Source organism: Schistocerca serialis, chromosome 12, assembly GCF_023864345.2.
Source record: "Schistocerca serialis cubense isolate TAMUIC-IGC-003099 chromosome 12, iqSchSeri2.2, whole genome shotgun sequence".
Classification (NCBI taxonomy): Eukaryota; Metazoa; Arthropoda; class Insecta; order Orthoptera; family Acrididae; genus Schistocerca; species Schistocerca serialis.
In genome coordinates, this window is record NC_064649.1 from 35,139,483 (window position 1) to 35,167,072 (window position 27,590).

At 39.3% G+C, this 27,590-nt stretch overlaps 1 protein-coding gene across 1 annotated transcript in view; it reads right to left on the reverse strand.

Moving 5' to 3' along the window:
• LOC126428393 (DNA (cytosine-5)-methyltransferase 1-like) overlaps positions 1–27,590 on the reverse strand; it is a 93,830-nt gene that overhangs the window by 29,729 nt on the left and 36,511 nt on the right. Inside the window, exons 9-20 of the mRNA XM_050090317.1 lie at positions 23,461–23,511; positions 23,074–23,334; positions 22,865–22,914; positions 22,185–22,289; positions 21,951–22,066; positions 21,792–21,868; positions 21,626–21,699; positions 18,934–19,071; positions 17,500–17,593; positions 17,255–17,406; positions 6,510–6,641; positions 6,230–6,432 (exon numbers count right to left, since the gene is read on the reverse strand). Of these exons, the coding sequence (XP_049946274.1) occupies positions 6,230–6,432; positions 6,510–6,641; positions 17,255–17,406; positions 17,500–17,593; positions 18,934–19,071; positions 21,626–21,699; positions 21,792–21,868; positions 21,951–22,066; positions 22,185–22,289; positions 22,865–22,914; positions 23,074–23,334; positions 23,461–23,511 (1,453 nt within the window). The remainder of the gene's footprint in view (positions 1–6,229; positions 6,433–6,509; positions 6,642–17,254; positions 17,407–17,499; positions 17,594–18,933; positions 19,072–21,625; positions 21,700–21,791; positions 21,869–21,950; positions 22,067–22,184; positions 22,290–22,864; positions 22,915–23,073; positions 23,335–23,460; positions 23,512–27,590) is intronic.

The following is a 27,590-nucleotide window of genomic DNA, read 5'->3' on the forward strand; positions in this document are numbered from 1 at the left end:
TTGACAGTGTAGTGGACAGTTTTGAAGGGAAAGAGAGGGTACAGATGGTGGTATGGCACAGACAGTAGCAGCAAAATTGAAAGTTCTAGAGAAAGTCTGGCCCAAAAGGAGAATATAACTAGGCAGCAAAAATTCTATTAACAAAAAAAAAAAAAAAAGTATGATTACACAAATTATCTTACAAATTTTCTCTAAATCGTGTATCAGTGAGTCTCTTTACACAGTGTTAGGACTGTGTATGAAGTCTGCTCAAAAAATTCTGGAACTTTGTCCACAAAATTTTTCTACATTTACCTTTTGCTTATTGTGCACGATCTACTTTGAAATACTCTCCTCCACGATTTATACAGGGCTCCCAATGTTGTTTCCCCTCCCGGGAGCATTGTCGGTATGCCTCTTGCTGGATCATGTGAAATGCCATCTGCGAATATTATTTGTGTATCATTGCAAATCTTCATCCTTTCTATGGAGTTTTTAACTTTGGAAATAAAAAAATATCCACAGGGGCCAGGTGTGGAGGGTATGGAGGACATGGCAGCACAGTGATTTTGTTTTCTGTACAATAGTCAAGCACCAACAGGGATGAATGTGTGAGTGCCATCATCACGATGCAAGAGCCACAAATTGTCTCGCCACATTTCAGGCTGTTTCCTTCTCACATTTTCTTGCAGGCATTGCAACGTATCCAAATAGTACCATTGACCAGCACTTTGTCCCTGTGGCATGAAATCATGATGAACTAATCCTTCAAAGTCAATGAAAAGTATCAGCATGGCTTTGACATTTGACCTGACCTGGCAAGCATTTTTTGGTCTTGAAGAACCATTCCTGACCCATTGTTAAGACTGAATCTTGGTCGTGGTCCATAGACTCACATCTCATCACCAGTTATGACTCTCTTAAAGAACATCTTGTTCTCATTAGCATGATCCAAAAACTCTTCACAGATTGCAAGGCGATGGTATTTCTGGTCTGGGCTTATGAGCTGTGGGATGAATTTGGGGGCAACACAATGCATTCCAAGATGCTGTGTCAAGATTTCATGACATGATCCGACTGAAATGTTACATTATTCTGCAATCTCTCAGACAGTCAGTCTTTGATTGGCATGCACAATTCCTTTGACGTTCCTGTCATGAGTGTCATCAGTAGACATCGAAGGGCATCCTAAACAAGGGTCATCTTTAACTTCTGTCTGGCCATTTGTAGCACCAAGTATGGCTAAAGCACTCATCGCTGTAGGCCTCCTGCATCATTTGGTGTGTCTCTGTAAAGGTTTCCTTGAGTTTCACGTAAAATTTAATGCAAATGCATTGCTTCTCTAACTCTGGCATCTTGAAATTCACAAACTGTATGACACAACATTCTACTCAATACAGCACTGAACAATAACTAATAGACATACAACAATGAAACTTCTGGCAGTTACACATTAAACACAGGTGTGCAGGGATGCCAAATGCATTTTGCTCCAACACATCATTGGTCCAAAATTACAAATTTTCCAGAATTTTTTGCACAGACCTTATTTGCTGCACCATTTTCAGTTCTAAAACAGTTTCTGGTTATTAAGTGACCTCGGCGTGCATGCAGTTCAAACCTTATCAAGAGGGCAGTGTATTGCATGAAAATTGTGAAACTATTATCACATTTACCCATTTTTTGCCAAATTCCTCACTCAAAAAACTTAGTGTCATCTAATCTCAGATGGAACTGTTTACATTGTTTCATTCAATAATAGTATACATCCAGATAGGGGTCAGTGCCATACTAATGTACCTGTGTCACCTCTCATCATAAGGTATGATGGGGGTAAAAGATGGTGTGTCAACAGCTGGTTCTACATCGTCAGTACGAAAACAAGAGGAAGAATATATCACTGGAAGAGAGATGAAGGAATACTGTCACATCAGTGTAGATGCTACATGCTAAGTGGTTACGATTAAAGTGCTGGCACACACAGAAGTCCAGTGTGGGCTGTAATTGTTCTATGATAGCAGAACTAGTTAGATATTCTAATGCATTATAGCTGAACAGATTTCTGTTGGAAAAAACCTAGTTCAAATTTTGACCAGCACGTGCAGACCTGGTGGTTGGAATGCGAGAAAGACATATCAAAATGTTTCCATATGTAATGATTAGGAATGGGATTTGGGCAGGAAAAGTTAAACAAGTTAGAAAGGCGTAATGTTGACTTTATTATTCACTGCTGCTTACACAGTTTCTTCAGTATGAGCATCAGAGACATCAAAAAGGTGCTGTACAGTGCCAGATTTGCACCTGATGGCCAAATTGGAATTAATTTTTCTCCAGCGTAAGTCAGTTCCATATTAACACTTTGGCATATCTACCAAGTTTCACTGCTGTATGATAATTACAGCACACAGGACCTACATGAGTAACTGCACTTTAATTATAGTCAACCAGTAATTACTCAGAAAAAAGGAGATGGGTTTTCAGGTCTCACTATAACAATCACATCAAAAATTGCAAGATATTCAGAAGAAACAGCAAAATAATAGGTGCGGAAGATGTGTGTGAAATCTCCACCAGCAATACAAATTTATTCACAGCGATATAAAAAAATACATCAATTTACAATGCTTACAGTCTAAAATGCCCATCAGTTGAAAATGACATCATGCAGGTGGCTGCCATTTTCCTTCAGATACATTTCAGCCTTTTATGGAAATTTGACATCACATCTTGCAGGACTGACACTAGAATTTGATTAACTTCCTTCCGAATAAGGTCCTTCACTCCTGGATGGTGTGTGTGAGTCACATCAGAAGATCTGAGTTTTCTAATGAACCCACAGAAAGTAATCACATGTCAGAGGCAAGGAAATGTCTCCTTCTCGAAGATGAGATGAGAAGGAAAGATGTTCTGTACTACATTAATGGAATGTTGCGAGGTACGGTTTGCAGCCCCATCTCATTGGAAGAATGCATTCACAGTTACAGGAAGGTCGGTGAACTGTCACACATGGAAATGGTTTGGCTTGTGAACACAATGTTCTGCATAACACCGAGCAAGGTGGCGCAGTGGTTAAACACTGGACTCACATTCAGGAGGACGACAGTTCAATCCCGCGTCCAGCCATCCTGATGTAGGTTTTCCGTGATTTCCCTAAATTGCTCCAGGCAAATGCCAGGATGGTTCCTTTCAAAGGGCACGGCTGACTTCCTTCCCTAATCCGATGAGACCGATGACCTCGCTGTCTGGTCTCCTTCCCCAAAACAACCCAACCCCCTCTGCATAACAGCATTGCCGCAGTTGTCTTCAAATAAATAAGGCTCTGTGATGTGGAATGATGATATGCCACACCTCATTATCACTTTCTAACTTTCATGAAATACAATGTTGAATCAAATATAAATCAATTTTTGTTCCTAAGCATCAACAATTCACAGGGCCAGTCTCATGCTTCTAGTATTGTTTGGTGGGACCGTTAGGAGTGGGGAGAGCCAGCCGTTACATACTCCCAACAGCTACATCAGCAACACTCATGATGGCAGAGCAACAGGTGCAACCCTCCACTGTGCAGCACATAACTATAAAGTTTCTTGTTCATGAAGGAGTTCAAGTCCTCAAAATTTTCCAGATACTGACTGCATAGTTTGGTGACCACACATTGTCAAATACATGTGTGTTTGCCTGGCATAAAGAGTTCAGGTAAGGATGAGAAGATGTGGAAAATCAGCAATACGATCACTGTCCTTGGACCAGCATTAGAGAGGAAAACATTTGTGCAGTTTGAGACATCCTTCAAGGTGACTGATGGATGAGAGAATCATAAATTGCAGAACAGGTCAGGATAAGCTACAGGCGCTGTCAAGTGATCATCACAAATGATCTACAGTTCCATAAAGTGTGATTGGAATGGGTTTCTCACTTTTTGACCAAATATAAGAAGTTGAGATATTTGAAGGTCTGTCAGAGACTTACAGCAAGGTTTGCGAAAAAAGGCAATGCATTTTTGAGTTAAATTATCACCTGTGATGAAATGTGGGTCCTCCACTACACTCACAAATTTAAAAGAAGCAGCAAGGTATGGGAGAGGGAGGGGGGAGACAACTCCAGTGTAAGCCAAGACTCGACTGTCATTTGGTAAGAATCTTTCAACTGTGTGTGTGTGTGTTCTCCCCGCCACCCCCTTCCAGCCAGGACTCATTGATATTTTACATGAGCAATTCGCAAATGTAAAAAAAAATTGTAAATCTATGGTAAGATCTTATGGGACCAAACTCAAACCTCGATGGGGGGAGTCACGCGGACCATGACAGGATGCCTCAGACAGCACAGCTACCCCACATGGCAATGCACAAATGATGCTGTGCACTACTGCATACTGTTGAAGAAGTTGAGGAATGGATATCGACATAAAAGACGAGATGAACCAATTCAACAGGTCATCCTCCTCCACAACAATGCCTCATACTGCAGCTCTAATGGTCTTCAAACTACAGGAAATGCATTAGACTCAACTCCATCATCCCCCTTACAGTCTGCATCTATCATGCTGTGATTTCTGTTTGTCTGTACCACTTAAAGAAGCTCTAGGAGGGCACCAATTTCAAGATGATGAGGGCACAGTGGAATCCACTGCACAGATGGCTCCTGATGCAACCAGCTTCATTCTACAGTTCTGTGATAAAAAAAACCTTCCTTCTCATTGGAAAAAATTTATTTATATTGTGAGAAACTGTGTGGAAAAATAAACTGTGACTGCTTTTTGTTTTTCAATAACTGAATTTTTAAAAATAAAATCCCATTTATACTTGATTCACGTTAGTATTTCAGGTTTTTCCCATGGCCAGTATCTAATGGTTTGCTTGTTAACAAATCATAACAAAACTGGCCTCTTGACTTACGAGCAAATTGTCGCAAAGACCTGAATTGTCACTCATGAGTTCCAACCGTTCACAGCAAAAGTATAGTCTCATTGGCAGGTCCTCCATATTCAGTTTTTGCACTATCCAAATTTTGTATGGGTTTTATTACAGTTCCTTGTGCAATATTTGCCTTACATTGCAATCTTATACATCAGGTTCCAGTGCACACTTGCATGCATAATGCGTGGGACTTCGGCTGAAGGCTTCTTCCACACTCTGGCTTCCCCATGTGTTCTGTACTTCCGTCCTTCCTTTGCACCAAGCCACCTGCTTCCTCACAGTTCTGTACCCATATTTTCATAACATGTGCCAACAGGACTGGAGCACTATATGTGATCTTGTGATGAGCATGAAATACACACAGTGTGGTCACATAGCTCTTATTGGTTTTCTAAAATGTCTTCACTGCAACAGTGTGTTGCTCACCAGTCCACAATGCCATCTTAACTGAACATTGATATTGGGGTCAGTAGCAAAAGTTTGTTGTCCCAGTTTCTGATTCCTAATGTAATGTATTTCCAGGGTTGCCAAATTGCACATTTCACTCTTGCACCTGTTAATTGTGGCAGCCATGATTCTTCATTGATGTCCATTTCACTTTCAGTAATTTCAGCTGTGAACTGTGCTGTTGGCATGATAATGATTAAGAACAGTGATACCACGGATAGTTAGCTTAGAGAGTAAGCAAAAAAAGGAGGTGAAACAAAAATTAGTGTAAACCATTTCTTTGTGTTTAACAATCTATGAAAAGCACCAGTTTGCTTTTGTTCTACAATATTTGTGTTTGTGTCTTTGTGTTTATTTTATTTCTCCTTCTGTTATAAAAATATAGACTCTCAGTAAATTGCATAAGTTTAGAACAGGTAAAATTTTAACTTGTTTAAGCAGATTATTTCTAAATCAGTAAAACAGTATGTAATTCTGATTAATCATAAGATGTTGAAAATAAATTTTTCATAAGGAGCCTCTTGAAAAAGGGGGTTGTCTTATATTCAGGGTCTTCTTGCATTTCGTTAATACAGCATTCTAAATACAAATAGCTTACATTGTAGCCCATTCAGTAACTATATGTATTTTCTTCTATTTACAAAGGTGAAATTGGAGTCCCAGCAGATTTCATACCCTTCATTTTCTGAAGTATACTTTCTAATAGATATTTTATAGGAATGAATGTTAACACCAAAATATTGTCTGTGTACACTTACAGTAAATGCAAACTGTTTTCTTAATTACAAAATAAACGTTAAGAATTCAGTTTATTTACATGGGGAACTACTGTACTTAATTAAATTATGAGAATGTAACTACTCCTGCTATTGGGTGAGTATACTGACCTCTTTCTGCTCTGTGGCACACCAAAATTCCCTGCCTGAAGTACTGTGAATGTACACTGGTAACCAATCTCCAGCAAGGCTCTAAGAGTCAAGTTTAAAACCACACTCTGCTTAAATGCTACAAAATTGCGAACATTCTCCATGATAACAAATTTTGGCCGGTAATAATCACAGTATGACAGGAAAGATGCAACCAGAGAATTCTGAAATGAAAAGTTGCTATGTGATTTTTGGTAACAGATTTCGTGTACTTTACATAATACACTTTATATATACAAACCTGGAAACGTGAGTATAGTTTTTCGCTAAACCTATTCATTCCACTGAAACCTTGGCATGGTGGTCCTCCACATATCAGGTCAACTTCTCCTTTTTGTGGGAGCTGCTGACGTTTACTATTTTCTATGCCTCCCTGAAATGAACGATACTATAAACATTTCTTTGTACCTTAGTGAAATGATATCCTCTGTCTCTGAAGTGACAGTGTAATTCATGCCTGCGTCCAGTGGGAAGTCTACCAAGAAGATTTCTTCTCCATAGATGAATTTCTTGTCTGGTTACACTAAATATTGGGTTAGTGCTTAAAAGCATTTTTCCAATTAACAAACATAACAGATACACATAACAGACACTGTAGTCACCAATAATATATTCTCCTTCACTATTTATAACAGTCAGCCAGTGTTGGGGTAACTTTTCAGTTCCATGGCTGTTAAAATGAAATCACATGGTTCTAAGATGAGGCCATGATTGGAGGTCATTTTCATCCATGTATGAGCTTCCATGAAAGTTTTTCAATAAATAGTGGAAAAGGTTAAGCTCTGAAGGTACAAGATCAAATGAATAAGGTGGGTGCAGAGTGACTTCCCAAAAACTGCTCTATACTGTTTTTTATCAGTCTAGCTGAGTGCAGCAGGGCGTTATTGTGGAGTAGCATCACTTCACGCAGTCTCCCTGGTCATAGTTCCTTCATTGTGTCTGCAAGATGTCTCAGTTGTTAACAATAAATGTCAGCAGCAATGATTATGCCTTGAGGAAGCAATTAGTAGTGCAACACATCATCACTGTTCCATAAGATGCATAACATTATCTTTTGTGGATGCTGGCTAGTCGTTGTACAGGGAATGAAAGTGAAATTTGTACATAGTCTTTGTACATGGATCATTGTGGATTAATGTGTTTAAATGATCACCATTTCCCGAATGTGGAGGGCCACAAACAGAAGAATATGGCAGAAATTTTCCGATTTCTCCATTTAGCACTCCATTTTCTAGCATCTGTAGCTCCACTCACCATCTCCAAATTTCAAAATGACAATATGAAAACTCAAATAGCAACAGATAACTACAAATAAAAAATGACAGTTGATAAATAAGCCCATAGTGACTGGAATATCAAGAGCAAATTAAAAATGCTATAAAATTATGTACCAATCTAATAAAATTGTGTGTTTCTGTGTGTTTGGGGGGGGGGGGGGGGGTGGTTATGCACTGGGATTGGATAAATATGTCTATGTAACAATAGGTAGCCAGAGAACCATTTAAGGGATAGAAATCACAAAAAAGTTACATATCACAACAAATTATTATTATTATTATGTGTATGACAAACTAACTGCCAAACATAAATAGAAGTATTTTGGAGATTTCATAAACAGATTTCTTTAATTTGGCCTGACATGTACTCATATATAGATTATTTGGGATGAAAGTATAAGTAAAAGTGATGTGTATACTTCGCCCACAAATTTCATTCCTTATGGGAAGTCTTATGAATAACAAAGGTGAATACTACATGTCAATAATTGAACTAGCCCAAATATGGCTATGTAGACTGTGTTTCTTATGTATTCAGAATGTAACAAATGTTTTTGCAGAATGTATAAACTCTTGCAAATTTCACATACATTCACCTCATGCAGAAATAAACCTTCGGCACTCTTATGGCTAGGTCACAGATTGCACTTGGTGAAGCAATCAACTACCAACAGACTCTTAATTAATAACAAATTTAACTGGTCCTTGGATCTTTAAAATTACATTATTAAATAAACTTTTGTGGAGATGCTGAGTTGCAGATGGGCACAACAAAAAGACTGTCAGAAATTGAGTTTTTGGCCAACAAGTCCTTTGTCAAAAATAGACAAAACACACACACACACACACACAGTTATACAAATGCAACTCACATAACATGACAGCAGTCTCTGGCAGCTGGAGCCAGTCTCTGGCTTTTCATCAGTCTTTTTGTTGTGTCTGTCTGTGACTCAGTATCTCCATGACATGGTGAGTAGCAACTATCATTTTGAAATGGATTTTCCATTGTTTCATTTTAAATAAACTTTTGGCTATCTCAGAACTTCACTGGTTTCTGAAAGCAACATTGACATGTTAAAATGAAAAGAATTTAATGGACAGTTAGGACATATAAATTAATTGAAAATTCAGAATGAAATGCAAATCTCTACACCAGAACATACCACTACTTCTGAATAGGTATCAAGTTGTAGACAGACAGGCTGAAAAGAATGATTACAGCCTGAGTTTTAGGGTGTAGTCCATCTTCCAAGAGCTATAAAACACACACACACACACACACACACACACACACACACACACACACAGAGAGAGAGAGAGAGAGAGAGAGAGAGAGGGGGGGGGAGGGAGGGAGAGAGAGAGAGAGAGAGAGAGAGAGATGTGGAGTGTCTAAGAAGTTACAAACAAATGTTCTTTATTGCCCTTCAAAATAGTCGCCACCCGCTACACACACTTCTGACAACGTTCGTACAGCTTCTGGAAACTATCAGCAAAGGCCTCCTGGGGAATCGATCACAGAACAGCTGTCACCTGATCTTTGATGGCATTTATGTCTGCACAACATTCACCTTTCATGGCTGCCTTCAAGCAGAAAAACAGGAAGAAGTCCACAGAAGCCAGATCAGGGCAGTACAGAGGGTGTTCAAGAACAGTTACCATCTTCTGCACCAGGAACTGGCACACACAGGTTGTGCAGTGTGCAGGGGCATTGCCATGGAGCAGCATCCATTTTCCAGTCCTGTGGCACCCTGGCCAAACCCACCAGATACACTGTAGCAAGTGGTTCAAAACAGACTGGTTAAACTAGCATTCATTGTTTCACCTGCAGGAACAAAATCCTTGTGGATGATATCATTGTTGTCGAAGGAGGCAATCGACAGTGTTTCCACCTTGGATTCTTTCAGCCGGCTTTTGTTTGGTCATGCGGAAGACAGTGAATAACATGACATCGATTGTTGTTTTGATCCCGAATCAAACTGGTAGCACCAGGTCTCACCTCCTGTGACAATGGTGTTCTGAAGCAATGGGTTTTGGGCACACATGGAAATTAAATCACCAGACATTTCCATTTGTTTTGCTTTCTGCTCATCTGTGAGCTTGTGCAGCACAAATCGGGAGCAGATCTCCCACTTACCCAAATCATCATGGATGATGGTGTGCACGGTGTCCTTGATAATGCCCAATTCCTCCACAATCAATCTGAGAGTCTGTCACTGATCTTGTGCCAGCATTTGTCGCACTTTCCCAGTCTTTTCTGGGATGGCCAACCTAAATGTCTCTCATCCTAAGTTGCATTTAAACCATTCATAAACACATTTTCCGCTCACAGATTTCCTTCCGAACATCAGCACTAACATTCCATGTGTCTCCATTGCAGTCTTCCCCAATTTGTAACAGTACTTGATGTTTACTTGTTGCCCCATTGCACTGTGACACTTCCTCTCACACTGACTACGTGCAACTGGTTGCAGTCGTTTTACACAGCCAGTCACATGCAGTGTATCAATTCTCTTCAAGTCTCTGATGACCCATGCGCATGCACATACACACATTCAATAAGTTACCGTTCAGATATGACATCATTCACTGAACATTTTAGACACACCACATACTTCAACTCTGTCAGCAATGAAATCTTGTTGATGATCTGGCAGTCTATATTCATGTACTCAGATTTTTAGAGGTAATGCTGTTATCTATAATGTAGTATTATCTGTAAAACACAAAATAATTATTCAAGCAGATCTTTATAACATTTCAAAACAGTGCAAAGTTTGACAGCTTGCTTCAAATGTTCAAAAATGTAAAAATTTTGCACTTCACAAAGTGCAGAAATATAGTATGACTATAATACTTATGATATGAAAGCAATAGATTGCTACTCACCAGAAAGATAAGACACTGAATTGCAGACAGGCATGATGAAAAGACTGTTAGAAATGAGATTTTGGCCAAAGCCTTCTTTAGAAAAGATAAATACACACACACAGTCACACAAGCAGGAACAGCACATATAGAGGTGACTACTACCTCTAGCCACTCTAGCCAGATTGTCTGATTACATTAGAATGTGACTATGTCATCAACAATATAATACATAGTGAAATCATTATCTATTTACTTATTTTATCACTATGACTGAAGAGATCAATAATGCAAGCAGGCCCTTTTGTTTTGCAATGAGACAACGGAGTGTACTACCAGCGTTCATAGCCAAATTATTTCACATTGTTACAAATACTTTGTGTGCTAGCCTACATACCATAGACCATCAAATTACTGACTACTAAGAGGTAGCCAGTATTCAGGCAAAACTGGATCGGGACACGGTGGTGTAATGTTACCAACTGCCAGGCCTTGTACCTGTGTTCTGGATTACATTCCAGAGCCCTCTGCAGTGTCTCACGAAGTAAGAAAATAGAACACTGTTGATAGTGATCTGTGTGCTGACATAGGTTTCATACTCTCCCTTCGCCCACCATCATACACAGCGAACATGACACACACTATATGCACCCATTATAAATGCTTATACTCAGCAGATATGCTTTAGATGTAACTCACAAACATCACATGTAAAGGAGCCATTGTGCATGGAGGAAGCATGCCCATTCCAAACAGGCAGCTGAGTAATGCCTCCCAGATGTCCCAAACAAAAACACCATAAAACTGTTTCTTCATTTTCTCACCAGGCATCGAATCTTTATCTGAGTTTGGTAATATACTGTTGCTGACACGTTTGTCAGTCTTACATGTCACTGAACATGTTGTATATCATCAAAATGTATCTATTATGTATGAGTGAAGCATAACGACTACATTTCAACAAAAGGTTCAGTGTGTTGAATAGTTTATTCAGATCAAATCGGATACAGAGATTCAGAGGAATTTTCAAACATTATACAAAGTGACAACCCTTGTGAATGTCAGTACAATGGTGGTACAGGAATTTTAGGTAGGCAGGAAGCATCGATGTGAAGCATCGTCCTGGTTGAGAGAGAACAAGTGAAACCGACACAAAATGGAAATGATTGGCCATTTGACATTAACACCAAAAATCTGTTCAGAGGTCATCACATGAGCTGCAAAATCCCTAGGGTGACTGTGCATGAGGTCCTTCTGAAATGTTTACAGATGTATCCATACTGATAGCAACTGTTGCACCCACTGAAACAAGACAACAAGCTATAAAGTATTCAATTTGCTGTGGATGTTCTTGAATGTTTAGTGGAGGATGGAGATTTTTCAAACAATCCAGCATTTTCTTGTGAAGCAACATTGCACATGTGTGTTAAGGTAAACATATACAATGTTCGTATTTGGGACACAACAATGTAACTGCCCAAAAGTAAACATTTGGTGTTGTTTGAAGGTTCACTGCATTGTGGGACCTTTTTTTCACAGAAAATAGTTAATTCTAACACTTATCATACTGGAGCTGTTTGCATTACAACAACTGCCTGGCCACCAAGATGTAGTCACTTTCCCACAAGATGGTACACCGCCGCACTGATCTTGGACTGTTCAAAATGTTCTAGACCAGTTGTTTCCAGGCCACTGGATTGGAAGGGATGGTCCAATTCCCTGGTATCCTAGGTTTCCTGGTATTGCACCGATAGACTTATTTCTGTGGGAGTAGTCGAGGACAGAGTCTGGCAAACACATGTCACCTACATCAATGATTTAAAGAACTAAATCACTGATGCAAGTGTAGATAGAGCTCAAATACAGACTGGCTGTTGTGGATGCCACCAAACATGCACATGTTGAAATTGACTGAATGGCATAAAAACTTTGTGAGATAGTGTGCCCCAAAAGTCATACACAGTGTGAATATCTTAATTAGTTTGGATGCTACAGCACATTAAACTTGTACTGTATCTTTTCTTTTTTTGGAAACTGTTAATGATATAATTGTGAGCTGTACTAAAAATTATTCCATGAACAGTTTCCAACATGTCTTTGAAGACAAAGACCTATCAACTCAGCATGGTACAGAAGTAAGAACCACAACAAAGGAAATTACTTTTTTATATTATGAAGTTTATTTCTTTTTTATTTATTTATTTGTTTGTTTGCTGTCCATATAGCAATCAGTTTTCGGACACTGTCATAAATTTTAGTTCATGTATACAAAGGCTAGTTGACATACATAAGTGCATACACTGATATAAATAGTGAAGGTCAGAAATTATCATTTTTTGTTGCAAAAACAAACTTATGCTATATACACAATTTTACAAAGGGATATTACAACTTGAAATCTTCTGCCGAATAGTATCTTTTCTCTATTAATAAATGCTTAAGTTTATACATTAAAGTGATTAAATTAGTTTTCTTGAGGTCAGATGGAAGTTTGTTATAAAATATGGTTTCTATTGTATGTGGACTACAGTCTGTAGTCTTTTTTTACTTGCAATTCTGTGAAATTTTCCCTTCTCCATGTATAGTACCTATGTACATTACTGTTTGTTACATTATAGTCTGGATTTTGTTTCACAAACATTAGTTCTTGCAGGACGTACATAGAATAGATGGTTAATATTTTTCTTTTTCTGAAGAGTTCTCTACAAGGCTCTCTCCTGTTTACCTCAGCTACCACTCTTACTGCCTTTTTTGGTAGTCTGAAGAGCCTGTCTTCTTAGACAGTTGATGCCCCACCCCATACCTCGATACCATACTAAAGATGTGGCTGTATCACTCAGAAGTATATTTTTCTCAAGCTATCATGGATAGGTTAAAGTTAGATATAGTGGGAATTAGTGAAGTTCGGTGGCAGTAGGAACAAGACTTTTGGTCAGGTGAATACAGGGTTATAAATACAAAATCAAATAGGGGTAATGCAGGAGTAGGTTTAATAATGAATAAAAAAAATAGGAGTGCGTGTAAGCTACTACAAACAGCATAGTGAATGCATTATTGTGGCCAAGATAGACACGAAGCCCAGGCCTATTACAGTAGGACAAGTTTATATGCCAACTAGCTCTGCAGATGATGAAGAAATTGATGAAATGTATGATGAGATAAAAGAAATTATTCAGGTAGTGAAGGGAGACAAAAATTTAATAGTCATGGCTCACTGGAATTCGAGAGTAGGAAAAGGGAGAGAAGGAAACAAGTAGGTGAATATGGATTGGGGAAGAGAAATGAAAGAGGAAGCCGCCTGGTAGAATTTTGCACAGAGCATAACTTAATCATAGCTAACACTTGGTTCAAGAATCATGAAAGAAGGCTGTATACATGGAAGAACCCTGGAGATGCTAGAAGGTTTCAGATAGATTATATAATGGTAAGACAGAGATTTAGGAACCAGACTAAATTGTAAGACATTTCCAGAGCCAGATGTGGACTCTGACCACAATCTATTGGTTATGACCTGTAGATTGAAACTGAAAAACTGCAAAAAGGTGGGAATTTAAGGAGATGAAACCTGGATCAACTGAAAGAACCAGAGGTTGTACAGAGTTTCAGGAAGAGCATAAGGGAACAATTGACAGGAATGGGGGAAAGAAATACAGTAGAAGAAGAATAGGTAGCTTTGAGGAATGAAATAGTGAAGGCAGCAGAGGATCAAGTAGGTAAAAAGACGAGGGCTAGTAGAAATCCATGGGTAACAGAAGAGATACTGAATTTAATTGATGAAAGGAGAAAATACAAAAAATGCAGTAAGTGAAGCAGGCAAAAAAGAATACAAATGTCTCAAAAATGAGATCGACAGGAAGTGCAAAGTGGCTAAGCAGGGATGGCTAGAGGACAAATGTAAGGATGTAGAGGCTTATCTGACGAGGGGTAAGATAGATACTGCCTACAGGAAAATTAGAGACACCTTTGGAGAAAAGAGAACCACTTGTATGAATATCAAGAGCTCAGATGGAAACCCAGTTCTAAGCAAAGAAGGGAAAGCAGAAAGGTGGTAGGAGTATATAGAGGGTCTATACAGGGGCAATGTTCTTGAGGACAATATTATGGAAATGGAAGAGGAGGTAGATGAAGATGAAATGGGAGATATGATACTGCGTGAAGAGTTTGACAGAGCACTGAAAGACCTAAGTCAAAACAAGGCCTCGGGAGTAGACAACATTCCATTAGAACTACTGACAGCCTTGGGAGAGCCAGTCCAGACAAAACTCCACCATCTGGTGAGCCAGATGTATGAGACAGGCGAAATACCCTCAGACTTCAAGAAGAATATAATAATCCCAATCCCAAAGAAAGCAGGTGTTGACAGATGTGAAAATTACCGAACTATCAGTTTAATAAGTCACAGCTGCAAAATACTAACGCGTATTCTTTACAGATGAATGGAAAAACTGGTAGAAGCTGACCTTGGGGAAGATCAGTTTGGATGCCGTAGAAATACGGAAACACGTGAGGCAATACTGACCCTACGACATATCTTTGAAGCTAAATTAAGGAAAGGCAAACCTACGTTTCTAGCATTTGTACACTTGGAGAAAGCTTTTGACAATGTTGACTGGAATACTCTCTTTCAAATTCTGGAGGTGGCAGGGGTAAAATACAGGGAGTGAAAGGCTATTTACAATTTGTACAGAAAGCAGATGGCAGTTATAAGAGTTGAGGGGCATGAAAGGGAAGCAGTGGTTGGGAAGGGAGTGAGACAGGGTTGTAGCCTCTCCCTGATGCTATTCAATCTGTATATTGAGCAAGCAGTAAAGGAAACAAAAGAAAAGTTCGGAGTAGGTATTAAAATCCATGGAGAAGAAATAAAAACTTTGAGGTTCACCAATGACATTGTAATTCTGACACAGACAGCAAAGTACTTGGAAGACCAGTTGACTGGAATGGACAGTGTCTTGAAATGAGGGTATAAGATGAACATCAACAAAAGTAAAATGAGGATAATGGAATGTAGTCGAATTAAGTCGGGTGATGCTGAGGGAATTAGATTGCGAAATGAGACACTTAAAGTAGTAAAGGAGTTTTGCTATTTGGGGAGCAAAATAACTGATGATGGTCGAAGTAGTGAGGATATCAAATGTAGACTGGCAATGGCAAAGCTAGCGTTTCTGAAGAAGAGAAATTTGTTAACATCGATTATTGATTTAAGTGTCAGGAAGTCGTTTCTGAAAGTATTTGTATGGAGTGTAGCCATGTATGGAAGTGAAACATGGTCGATAAATAGTTTAGACAAGAAGAGAATAGAAGCTTTCATAATGTGGTGCTACAGAAGAATGCTAAAGATTAGATGGGTAGATCACATAACTTATGAGGAGGTATTGAATAGAATTGGGGAGAAGAGGAGTTTGTGGCACAACTTGACTAGAAGAAGGGATTGGTTGGTAGGACATGTTCTGAGGCATCAAGGGATCACCAATTTAGTGCTGGAGGGCAGTGTGGAGGGTAAAAATCGTAGAGGGAGACCAAGAGATGAATACACTAAGCAGATTCAGAAGAATGTAGGCTGCAGTAGGTACTGGGAGATGAAGAAGCTTGCACAGGATAGAGTAGCATGGAGAGCTGCATCAAACCAGTCTCAGGACTGAAGACCACAACAACAACATGAACTTCATTGCCATCACACTTCACATTTTCAAGTTTATCACTAACACCTCTTTCAGCAGTAATTTCATTTGACTATCACTCATAAATGTGCATGATTTTTGTAGTGATAACAGTTCATAATATTTGTAGATGTTAGTTTTTTTCATATTCATATTTGGAACAGTTTGGCTATCACGTGAAAGTATACATGATTTTTTGATGGATCACATGAGTGGGTTTTTCACATCACTCATTAGGACTTTAATTGTTAGTTGAAGACTACTTACATTATCATTTAGCTTTCTGGTTTGATCGCTACAACTCATGCACGTGCTACTTTTACTGGTATAATTTTCACTTTTTCATGTGAACACTAAGTGTGTCTATACAAGCAGCCAACAAGGTGTCTTCTCATACTGCAGTAAATTTATGCAGTTTTAAACTGATGAGATATAACTGTGTAATTAGTTAGTTAGTTTCATGTTCCAGGAATCATCTGTATGATAAATTATAATGTTGTGGAATGAGCCAGTTTAGACTGACATTACATATTCAATTGTAGATATGGCTACATGCTGTCCATTTAAAAGTTATTTTTTTTTTATATATATATATACAGATGTTACTTAGTAATTCCTACGAACAATCTTTTACACATTATAATAATAGAAATTCTTCTACAGAATAGAAGGAGATATCAAGGAGAAACTTTTTCATCTTGTTTTCAAATTTTACTTTGCTGCATGTCAGACATTTTATATTACTGAGTAAGTGATCAAACATTTTGGTTCCAAAATTGTGCACCCCCTTTTGGCTAAACACAACCACACTGTGCAGTAACATATATAATTGTTTTTTCTTCTAGTATTGTAATTATGTACATCATTGTGGCTTTTAACAAACTTTATGAGGGAATAAATGTTTGGCAAAGCAGTGGTTAAAACAGATGTCTGCAAGGTGATCATGGGTGAGTGCCACATATTATTCTTATGGCATGTTCTTAAACTATGGGCTTATTTTCTCACAGATGAACTACCCCAGAACGTTATTCCAGATGACGTTATTGAATGAAAATATGCAAAATGTGTCAACTTACTGATTTGTCTCTCCAAAAGATGTACTATGATTAAACGAGTATGTCTATACCTCTAAAACTCCAGTCTAATTATTTAAGTAGGGTACCTAGACTGTTGAAATGTTTACTCACATTCATTACAAGCTGGAGCAACAAATTGCAGTCATCCATTAAAACAGTGCAGTGTGGATGATTACGGCTGAAGGCTTCTGCAGCAGCCATATCTTTTTCTATTGCCCAGCATATTTCAGCAACACCTGACTGCTGAAGACCATATGAAAGACCTAGTAGGAGAGAGAAGGAAATGAGTTCATAATAAATTTCAGGGGTCATGAATGACATACTTTAGCTGCTAATGACATATAAATATATGCTACCTCCACAACCAGCAAAAATATCCAATGTTCTCAACTTCCTGTTAACATCTGGCCAGTATTTCACCTCACTTACATCCATCCTACACTGGCTGCCCTGCAAAACAAGAAATGGAAACAGATCTTATTAATATTGTCACCATCAAGACTTGATACTTGCTGCAATGTTAATACACAATATTAGCCCTTTCATGGCTACAGGCATTTGTAGAAAGCCCAGGTGGCTATCGGCAAACACGTATACAGAATAAGTAGATTGTCCAGAGAGCTATGGGCATTCATATACAGGGTGGTCCATTCATAGTAACAGGGGCAAATATCTCGTGAAGTAAGCAACAAACGAAAAAACTACAAAGAACGAATCTCATCTATCTTGAAGGGGGAAACCAGATGGCGCTATGCTTGGCCTGCTAGATGGCGCTACCATAGGTCAAACGGATATCAACTGCATTTTTAAAAATAGGAATCCCCCTTTTTATATTACATATTGTGTAATACATAAAGAAATATGAATGTTTTAGTTGGACCACTTTTTTCACTTTGTGATAGATAGCACTGTAATGTTTGTGACTATTACAGCGGCATTCTGACAGAGGGTAGACGTGTAGTTTCACCTTTACGCATGTGCCTATACACCACATATGGAACAGTATTTGCAGAGGGTGCAGATTTTGACCGAGGATGCTCCTATGATAGCCACCAATTGACACATGTGTCTGCACCAAGTTTCGCTATAAAGCCGACACCGTGAATGAGCAGTCTCCAGTGGCAGACACTCATCTGAAGATGGCTGGACAGTTGCCAGCTGAAATATTGTGGCAATAAGTCAACATGATTTGGTGGCTCAGATGTTACAAAAGGAGAACAGTGCAGCAAAATAATAAAATATGCGCAATTTCTCAGCAACTCCCGCAGCCATACAAAACTGCAAATGGTATGCACTGCCAAACAAATGAAGCTTCATTTCCTAATCTACAAAGTATACATGATACAAACATACATAATCTGAAAGGGCATGAATTATCCTATAGAACTAATGTATCAGATATTGAAAAAAGCAAACAGTGCAAGAAAAATATGTACAGTTTCTCAATAACACTTGATGCCACACAGAACAGAAGATGGTCTGAGTTTTGGGTGTCTTTGCTAGGTACTGCTCACTTTGAAGATATGTATCTTGAAATGTATTTGTCTGATGTCAAAGAAATTTTAATCGGTTATAGGCACATATGTTGGTTGTGTAACTCTCTAGTTACAGGATTTTTCAGTCCCAAATAAAAAAGTTCTTATAACCTTTCTAAAACAACTTTCTCTCAGCCCAGCATAAACTTGTAATAGAAAGCTTGGATTAGTGTTGAAGCTTTCTTTCGTCGTTATCTGAAACTGCAACCACTGTGACCATACTGTGTGATACTGATTTGCTGAGTGGTTCTATGCATTCTTGAAAGTGCTACTAGTCCACAGTGCCCATAGAGTACAGTGCTCCTGAGGTTGTGTCGGCTGGCAGCCCACCAGTCGCATAATATGTTCGCCCCCATCAGCCAGCTGGGCAAGCAGGACGCTCAACCTCAACAGCTGCAAAAGGGTTAATATAGCTGAGATTGGCTCACAACTTGTCAACTAATGTGTGTGTTTCTCACAGTGTGTTGATAAACTGTAGTACCACTACATTACAGTGTGTATGCACACTATGTCTGAACTCTTGCAGCAATCAGGTAAAGCTGTGAGCAATAAGAATAATGGACAGGCAATGCTACAAGTTGAGAATTTGCGTCAAGTAGCACATGCAGATAACAAAAGCAGCTAACGTGACCACTGACATAAAGTACACTCACATTTTTTACGCTCAAATGTTATGATTTTTTTGGAGAATGAAAATCTCCTCTATAAAAATCAACATGGATTCCACAAAGAGAAATCTTGCAAAACTCATCTCGCTCTGTTCCTCCACGACATGCGCGGTGCTCTCGTTAACACTGCTCAGGTTGATGCTGCATTTCTCGACTCATTTGACACTGTCCCACACTATATTTAGTGAAAAAAATACAAGCTTACTAAGTATCAGACCAGGTTTGTGACTGGATTCAAGACTTCCTCGCAGGTAGAACTCAACATGTCACCCTTAATGGAACAAAACCTACAGATGTAAAGGTAATTTCCGGACTACCCTAAGGAGCTGTTATAGGACCATTACTGTTCATAATGTACATAAATCAACTAGTAAAAAGTGTTGGAAGCTATTTAAGACTGTTTGTAGCTGATTCAGTTGTCTATAAGAAAGCAGCAACGCCAGAAGACTGATGAATGATGCAGGCTCTGGCAGTTGATCCTAAACATAAATAAATGCAACATATTGTGAATGCATACGAAAAGAAATCCACTACTCTATGACTGCACTATTTTTCTGGAAACAGTATCTACTGTGAAACATCTAGGAGTAACTATCCAAAATGATCTTAAGTGGAATGAGGATTGCCCAGAAGTAATGAACTGCATTTTTTTTTCTCAGCCAAAAACAATGCCACAAATGCAAAGTAATTTTTTCATAATGCGTGTCTACAGTCTTAATATATTTGTTTAAAGTCACTACCACCATCACTCATGTTTTCGGCTTCAAAGTGCCATTATCAAGTGTTATAAATTGCCTAAGATGGCATACTGTCATATTAATAGTGTAATTTAATATGACAGTGTAAGTGTAAACGTAACACTGTAAATAAACAACAGTCTAATGGCGGTACTGACTTTAATGAAGCAAATGCAAAGCATTATGTATGTATTATTTGAAGTCTCCTGAGTGAGTGTGCCAAGCTTCCATCACTTCTGACAGATAGCGTAGCCGCAGAACAGTTTCAAAATGATGTTCATATGTGATGTACATTACAAGCAATGTGCCATCATCGAATTTCTCACTGCAGAGAAAAAAACTGTCGGGAATATTCACAAATGCTTGTGCAAAGTCTGTGGAGCATCTATTGTTGACAGAAGTACAGTTAGTCACCGGGCACAGAGGGTGAGGTTAGAGTGGCACATAATGTCATGGGATCATTTATTTAGGATGAGAGCATTGCAGAGAGTCTCAACAAATTCCAATGGAAGACACTACAAGAGACGCACTGTGCATCAAGGAAAGGTTCATGTTTGGAATCTAAGGAGAGAACTTCCTGGAAAGAGGCAGACAATGTACTACTTCTGTGGTATCATCCAGAGATCGCAATTCCATACCAAAGTTGGCAATGCGGATCTATGGTTGGTTGGTTGATTAGGGGGAGGGGACCAAACTGTAAGGTCATCGGTAACATGATCTACAGTGGCCGAAATTGACAGAGGAACAACACAAACAGCATAGTCCAGTCAAAGGGTAAGGGATAACACGCAAACAAAGAGTCAAAAGGGACATCAGGGCAGCAGGAAGAGGAAAGAACAGGACAGGGGTTGGTAAAAACAAGGAGACCAAGAGGCAAGGACTGACCAGCTAAATACAGATCACCGTGAGTGGAATACCACAATTACAAAGGGGAGCAGGCCATTGCAGAGTGAAAAACTGTAGGTCAATCTAGTATGCCCAATACAAAGACAGAGTACGGTAGATTCCCACCAGGAGAGGCAGAGGGAAGAACGTCACATGGTGGGAGTCTCCTCGATGGTGTGAAGTTTATTAGACAGGGGGCAGCCTTCCGAGCATCTGCCCATGATTGAGAAAAAAGGTATTTGATGTAAAGCCACAAAATGTGAATCAAAACCATAGACATTGACGAGGGCTCACTGCAACCCAAAATGACACGTGAGAGGCATTCCTGAAGACGATGCCTCCCCTCTCGCCATAACAGCACCCTCACACTGAGGTTAATACAGTGCCGAGCATTTGAGAGCTCTGCCCCAGTTCGAGATAGTACCATCAAGTAGAACAGTGACAATCGTTAAAGTTTCTGATGAAATTTACTCTGTAAATGTTGAATCTTTTATTCATTTATGTAATAAAGTGAACTAATATTTCATGTGTTCTATTTTGGTGAGCCTTCTCCTAGAGAAATCAAAGAACCCACAATTATGGTCAGATGAAAGTAGTATCACCTCATCACAAGAAATGCTGATGACGATCAGAGTTTAACTGGCTCATAATTCACACCAGCTGCCTGCCTGTTGCATGTGTCGTTTTTCTAAATTTTGCTGCTCTGCTTCTAGTCACTTGTATTGTGTGTCCTATAACATTTCATTTCACCACGTCTGAACCACCATGGGAAATGTCTCTAACCAATTTTCATTGTTTCACATGCAGCAGATACAACACTTGCTGCTTGCTGTCAGCCAACTGATATCCTTACTACACAAATGAGTAGCATTGCCACCAGTAGCTGCTCCAAAATTTAACCTGTACCACAGTCAGGGTGAAGAATGATCAGACTACAGGAAGCAATTTTAAGCCAATTTCCTGCCTAAAAAATAACAGATACGGAGTGAAATGCTTACTTTTCGTACACCGTTGGTCCTGAAGTGTAATGCCTTGCATTAAACTCTGTGGAGAAACTTTCAACTGCTCCTGGAACAGTGTTAATACAAAAATTCCCTTCTACAAATTATTTAGATGATACTGTCATCACAGTTCATATGCCTCTTGATCATTTAGCAAATTTAGACTGTTGTTTAAAGTTCTTCCAGGAAGGATTGAACTATTTAGGTTATGTAACAAATGCACAGTGTAAACGCACAGCTACATCATACTCAGCTGCCATAAGAGATGTTCCTGCATCCCATGATACTAAGGAGCTATAATCACTCATGGGGAAGTTCACCTATTACATAAAATTTATTCCTAATGCTGCACAAATTCCTGTTCTACTTAACTGGCTGCTCCAGAGTAATGCTCCTTTTGTATGCTCCAAGGAATTCCAGGATGCATTTCAGCAATTGAAAGAGGCATTGTTAAGTTGTAGGTGTTTGATTCACTTTGTCCCAGCTAATCCTGTCATGTTACCCATGGCTGCATCTTCTTATGGGATTGGTTCTTCTGATAGACTTATTGCTTTTGCCTTCAAGACTCTTCACAAAGTGTAGTTTAACTACAGTCAGCCTAAAAAAAGAGGCTCTCATCATTTTCTATGGTGTTATGAAATTCCACCAGTATTTGTACTGTCTGAAGTCCTATTTTCTGAGCCGGTCAAAGTGGCTGTGCGGTTAAAGGCGCTGCAGTCTGGAACCGCAAGACCGCTCCGGTCGCAGGTTCGAATCCTGCCTCGGGCATGGATGTGTGTGATGTCCTTAGGTTAGTTAGGTTTAAGTAGTTCCAAGTTCTAGGGGACTGATGACCTCAGAAGTTGAGTCCCATAGTGCTCAGAGCCATTTGAACCATTTGAACCTATTTTCTGACACATTGTAAGACTTTTACAGCCTCGTTCCATCCTGTCAAGCTCATCCCACCTTGGACAGCACAAAAATTGTAACATTGGGCTCTGTTAATTGTTTAATTGTCAATATAAGTCGTTGTACAGGCCCAGTGCCCAAAATTCAAATGTTGACAAGTGGTTTCAGTTAGCAATCAGTACTGACACAGTGTTAGATTCATCAGAGGAATCATACTTTCAAAGCTGTTTGCAGGATATTGAATGTCTCCAAAATTTTCCCGTTTATGTTCAAAGTGTAGCCACTGCAACTGCTTCTGTCTCAGCTCCTCAGGTTGTTTTGTAATACATGTGCCATGGGTGGTGATGCAGATTGAAAAGAATCCTCCAACCAGTGGCACAATTCTGTTTCTCAAATCATCATACACTTTTTGCACAAACAAGTGTTCTGCTCTTGCAAACAGAGAATGATGATGTGCATGTTGTGATTCCCCAATCCCTACAGTGGGAAGTTCTGCCTTTCTTGCAACAAGGTCATGGGAGCACAGTTTGCATAAAGCAACTCACCTGGCATAATTGTACTTGGCAGGGCATGGATGCTCAGATTGAACAAATGACCACTTGCCATAAAGTTTGTGCAAAATATCAGCCAGCTCTGCCACAACATCCATCCAGACTGTGACAGCACATTCACATTGATTTCACCCTCGGGCTGAGGTCATTATAATGTCGAGCTAGTGAGACCTCCACCCCAGTCTGAGACCTCAGTCACAGCAGTCAACATCATTGAATAGGACAGTGATGAAATGTACTTGATATGTGTTGTGTTTTGTACTGCAAGAGAAAAGTTTGTTAATCTGTGCATCAAGTGATGCTTTGTTAACCCATGACATTCATAAATTATCTAGTACTCCTGTGGCTAAGAATTATGTCGAAGTTTAGTAAATCTTTTATTCATTTATATAATAAAATTAACTAATACTTCATGTGTTCTAGGTTGATGTGCATTCTCCCAGAGCAATCAAAGAACCCACAGTAGTAGTTTCATCTGATCATAAAAATTTCCTCCCAAATACATCTCACAAACTGACCACAGTGAGAAAATTCAAGAAATTAAAGCCAATACATGATGATCATTCTCCACAGACACAATTGGCAATCGAAACAGGGAACAGGGGAACAGTCAGTGGTATGAGAAGTGCCATCCGTTACACACTGAGAGATGCTTTGTGGAGTACTGACGTAAATGTAGAATGCAGAACAATGATTTACTGCTGAACACAGTGTGGCACCAGTCATTGGCAGTCCACACTTTCCAGTCACGGCACCATTCCAAATGTAGCCATTCATGTTGTGGTGTTAATGGCAGCTTACAAATGGGGTGGTAATTCCCCAGTCCAGCTGCTTGTAGTCTCCAACCAGTGGAGTGGGACACCATGGACTGTTGCACAGAGCCAATGGAATGCACAGGTGTGAAAGGGTTACAACATGCTCGGTGCACGATACATCAAACCTTTCTAACGGAGATCGTATGTGATCAACCGAAATCTTGATGGTGGCGTGCACTTGTGTCCTTGTGCAGTCCGACATCGGGCTACTGACACACCTCAAGACCTGTAAATCTGAATACTGCACAATTCAAACAGCCAGCTGAACGGAGACCCACAATGAGGCCTCTTTCAAACTCGGTCAGGTGCTGATAATGCTGTCTCACATGAGTACATGGCATCTTCATACCCTTCACAGTGATCAGTCAAAAACATGTGACATTGCTTACACTCCTTATATATCTTACCAGGATTGATAACAACACTAAACATTAACAACACTACTGTACTCTGGAGGATATTCTCGCTTTTGTAGAAAACTGCAGCTTTAACCATATATGTATCAGCCAACGGTGTGTACATGTACAAAGTCAGACCGAAATCCAACCATGTCATCTGGGTGCTCCTCTTTTTAACAGATAGTGTAAATAGTTTTTTACAAAAAACTGAGGCATCAGAGTTAAAGCAGCCAGTGGCTTACTCAAACACATTACACTGTGAATAAACATTGCCACAGTGGTAGTGTGGGAGCAATGCTGTCAAGCAATGCTTTTTAACAGTTGTGCTATGTAGAGCATTGTCACATGAATGTGCAGTTTCTGGAAATGCTCCACTTTTAACAGTCTACATTTGTATTCTGCAAACCACTGTGACATGCATGGGAGAGGATATGTCCCATTGTACCGGTTATTAGGGTTTCTTTCTGTTCCATTCCCGTGTGGAGTGCTGGAAGAATGTTGTTTGAATGCCTCTGTGCATGCTGTAATTATTCTAATCTTATCCTCACAATCCATATGTGAGTGACATGTAGGGGATTGTAGTATATTCCTAGAGTCATCATTTAAAGCTGGTCCTTGAAACTTTGTTTACGAACTTTCTCGGGATAGTTTACATCTATCTTTAAGAGTCTTCTAGTTCAGTTTCTTCAGTACCTCTGTGACACTATGCCATGGATTAAGCAATCCTGTGAACATTACTGCTGCCCTTCTCTGTGTACATTCAAATATCCCCTGTTAGTCCTGTCTGGTATGGGACCCATACACTTGAGCAGTATTCTAGGATGGCTGGCACAAGTGATTTGTAAGCAACCTCCTTTGTAGATTGGTTGCATTTCCCCAGTATTCTACCAATAAACCAAAGTCTACTACCTACTTCACTCACAACTGACCCTATGTAGTCATTCCATTTTCTATCCCAACAGTGTTACACCCAGCTATTTCTATGAGTTGGCCAATTCTAATAGTGACTCACTGATATAGTAGTCAAAAGATACCACATTTTTTTTATTTTGTGAAGTACACAGTTTTACACATCTGAAGATTTAAAGCAAGATTCCAATCTTTGCACTACTTTGAAATCTCATCAAGATCTGACTGAATATTTATGCAGCTTCTTTCGGATAGTACTTCCATTATAGATAACCTCATGATCTCTAAAAAGCCTGATATTACTATTAATATTGTCTCAAGGTCATTATATGCAACATGAACAGCAAGGGTCACAACACATTTCCATGGGGTGCACCCAAAGATACTTCTACATCTGATGATGACTCTCCATCCAAGATAACATGTTGCACCTGTACCACAAAGTCCTCAGTCCAGTAACAAATTTCATTTGATACCCCATATGAATGTACTTTTGACAATAAGCATAGGTGTGGTACTGAATCATATGCTTTTCAGAAATCAAGAAATACTGCATCTAAATCACTGCTTTCAGTATGACATGAGAGAAAAGTGAGAGCTGGGTTTCACATTATTGATATTTTCGGAATTCATGGTGGCTGACATTAAAGAGGTTATTCTGTTCAAGATACCTTGTTATGTTTGAATTCAGAATATGTTCTAAGATTCTACAGCCAAAACATGTCAAGTATATTGTATTAAAACAAAGATGAGGCGACTTACCGAACGAAAGCGCTGGCAGGTCGATAGACACACAAACAAACACAAACATACACACAAAATTCAAGCTTTCGCAACAAACTGTTGCCTCATCAGGAAAGAGGAAGACGAAAGGAAGTGGGTTTTAAGGGAGAGGGTAAGGAGTCATTCCAATCCCGGGAGCGGAAAGACTTACCTTAGGGGGAAAAAAGGACAGGTATACACTCGCACAGACGCACATATCCATCCACACATACAGACACAAGCAGACATATTTAAAGACCAACGTGGAATGTTTCCTTCTATTATACAAGTATATTGTATGATAGTTTTGTGTATCACTTCTACTAACCTTCTTGCTGAGGGATGTGACATGTGCTCTTTCCCAACCCCTGGCCATGATTTTTTGTCTGAGGGACCTACAATAGGTTACATTTAGAAGAGGGGCTAACTCAGCTGCAAATTCAGTATAGGATCTGAAGGGATTCCATTGGGTCCCGGAACTTTGTTAAATTTTAACAACACCTCTGACACTAATACTTATTTCATTCATCTTTTCAGTGGTGTTAGAATTAAATTGGCAGCATTTCTCCTGGGTTTTCCTTCAAAAAGGAACATTTGAAAATGGAGTTAAGCATTTGAGGTTTTGCTTTGCTGCCCTCAATTTCAGTTCCTGTCCCATTCGCTAGGGACTGGACACTTACTTTGGAGTCACTAATAGCCTTTACAAAGGACCAGAATTTCTTTGATTTTATGAAATGTCATTTGACAACATTCTGCCATGGTAGTCATTCAAGGCATCACACATTACTCTCTTGATAGCCAAATCTGCCTCATTCAGCATCTCTCTATCTTTAGCCCTATGCTAATTATTACATACTCTCTCTTTCTTTAGAAGTTTCTTTACAGTGACTGTATACCACAGAGATTCCCTCCCATTATCAACTGTTCTACTGGGTCCTTATCTGTCCAGTGTTTAGTCAACTATTCTTTTAAACTCGAGCCAGAGTTCCTCTGCATGCTCCAGCCCTGTGCTGAAAGTTTCCAGTTCCTCACTGAGGTATAACACTATTGAGCTTTTATCTCATTTTTGAACATATATATCTTTCTGGTTGTTTTGGTTGTCCTTTGTACTTTGGTAATCATGGCTGCCACAACTGTGTTATGGTCACTGATACCAGTTATTATGTGGGCATCCTCAAAGAGGTCAGGTCTCTTTGTTGCCAGTAGATCCAATATATTTCCATCATGAGCATTGTTTCTAACTATCTGTTCTAGATAGTTTTCAGAGAAGGCAAATAGTAATGTTTCGCAAGATGTCT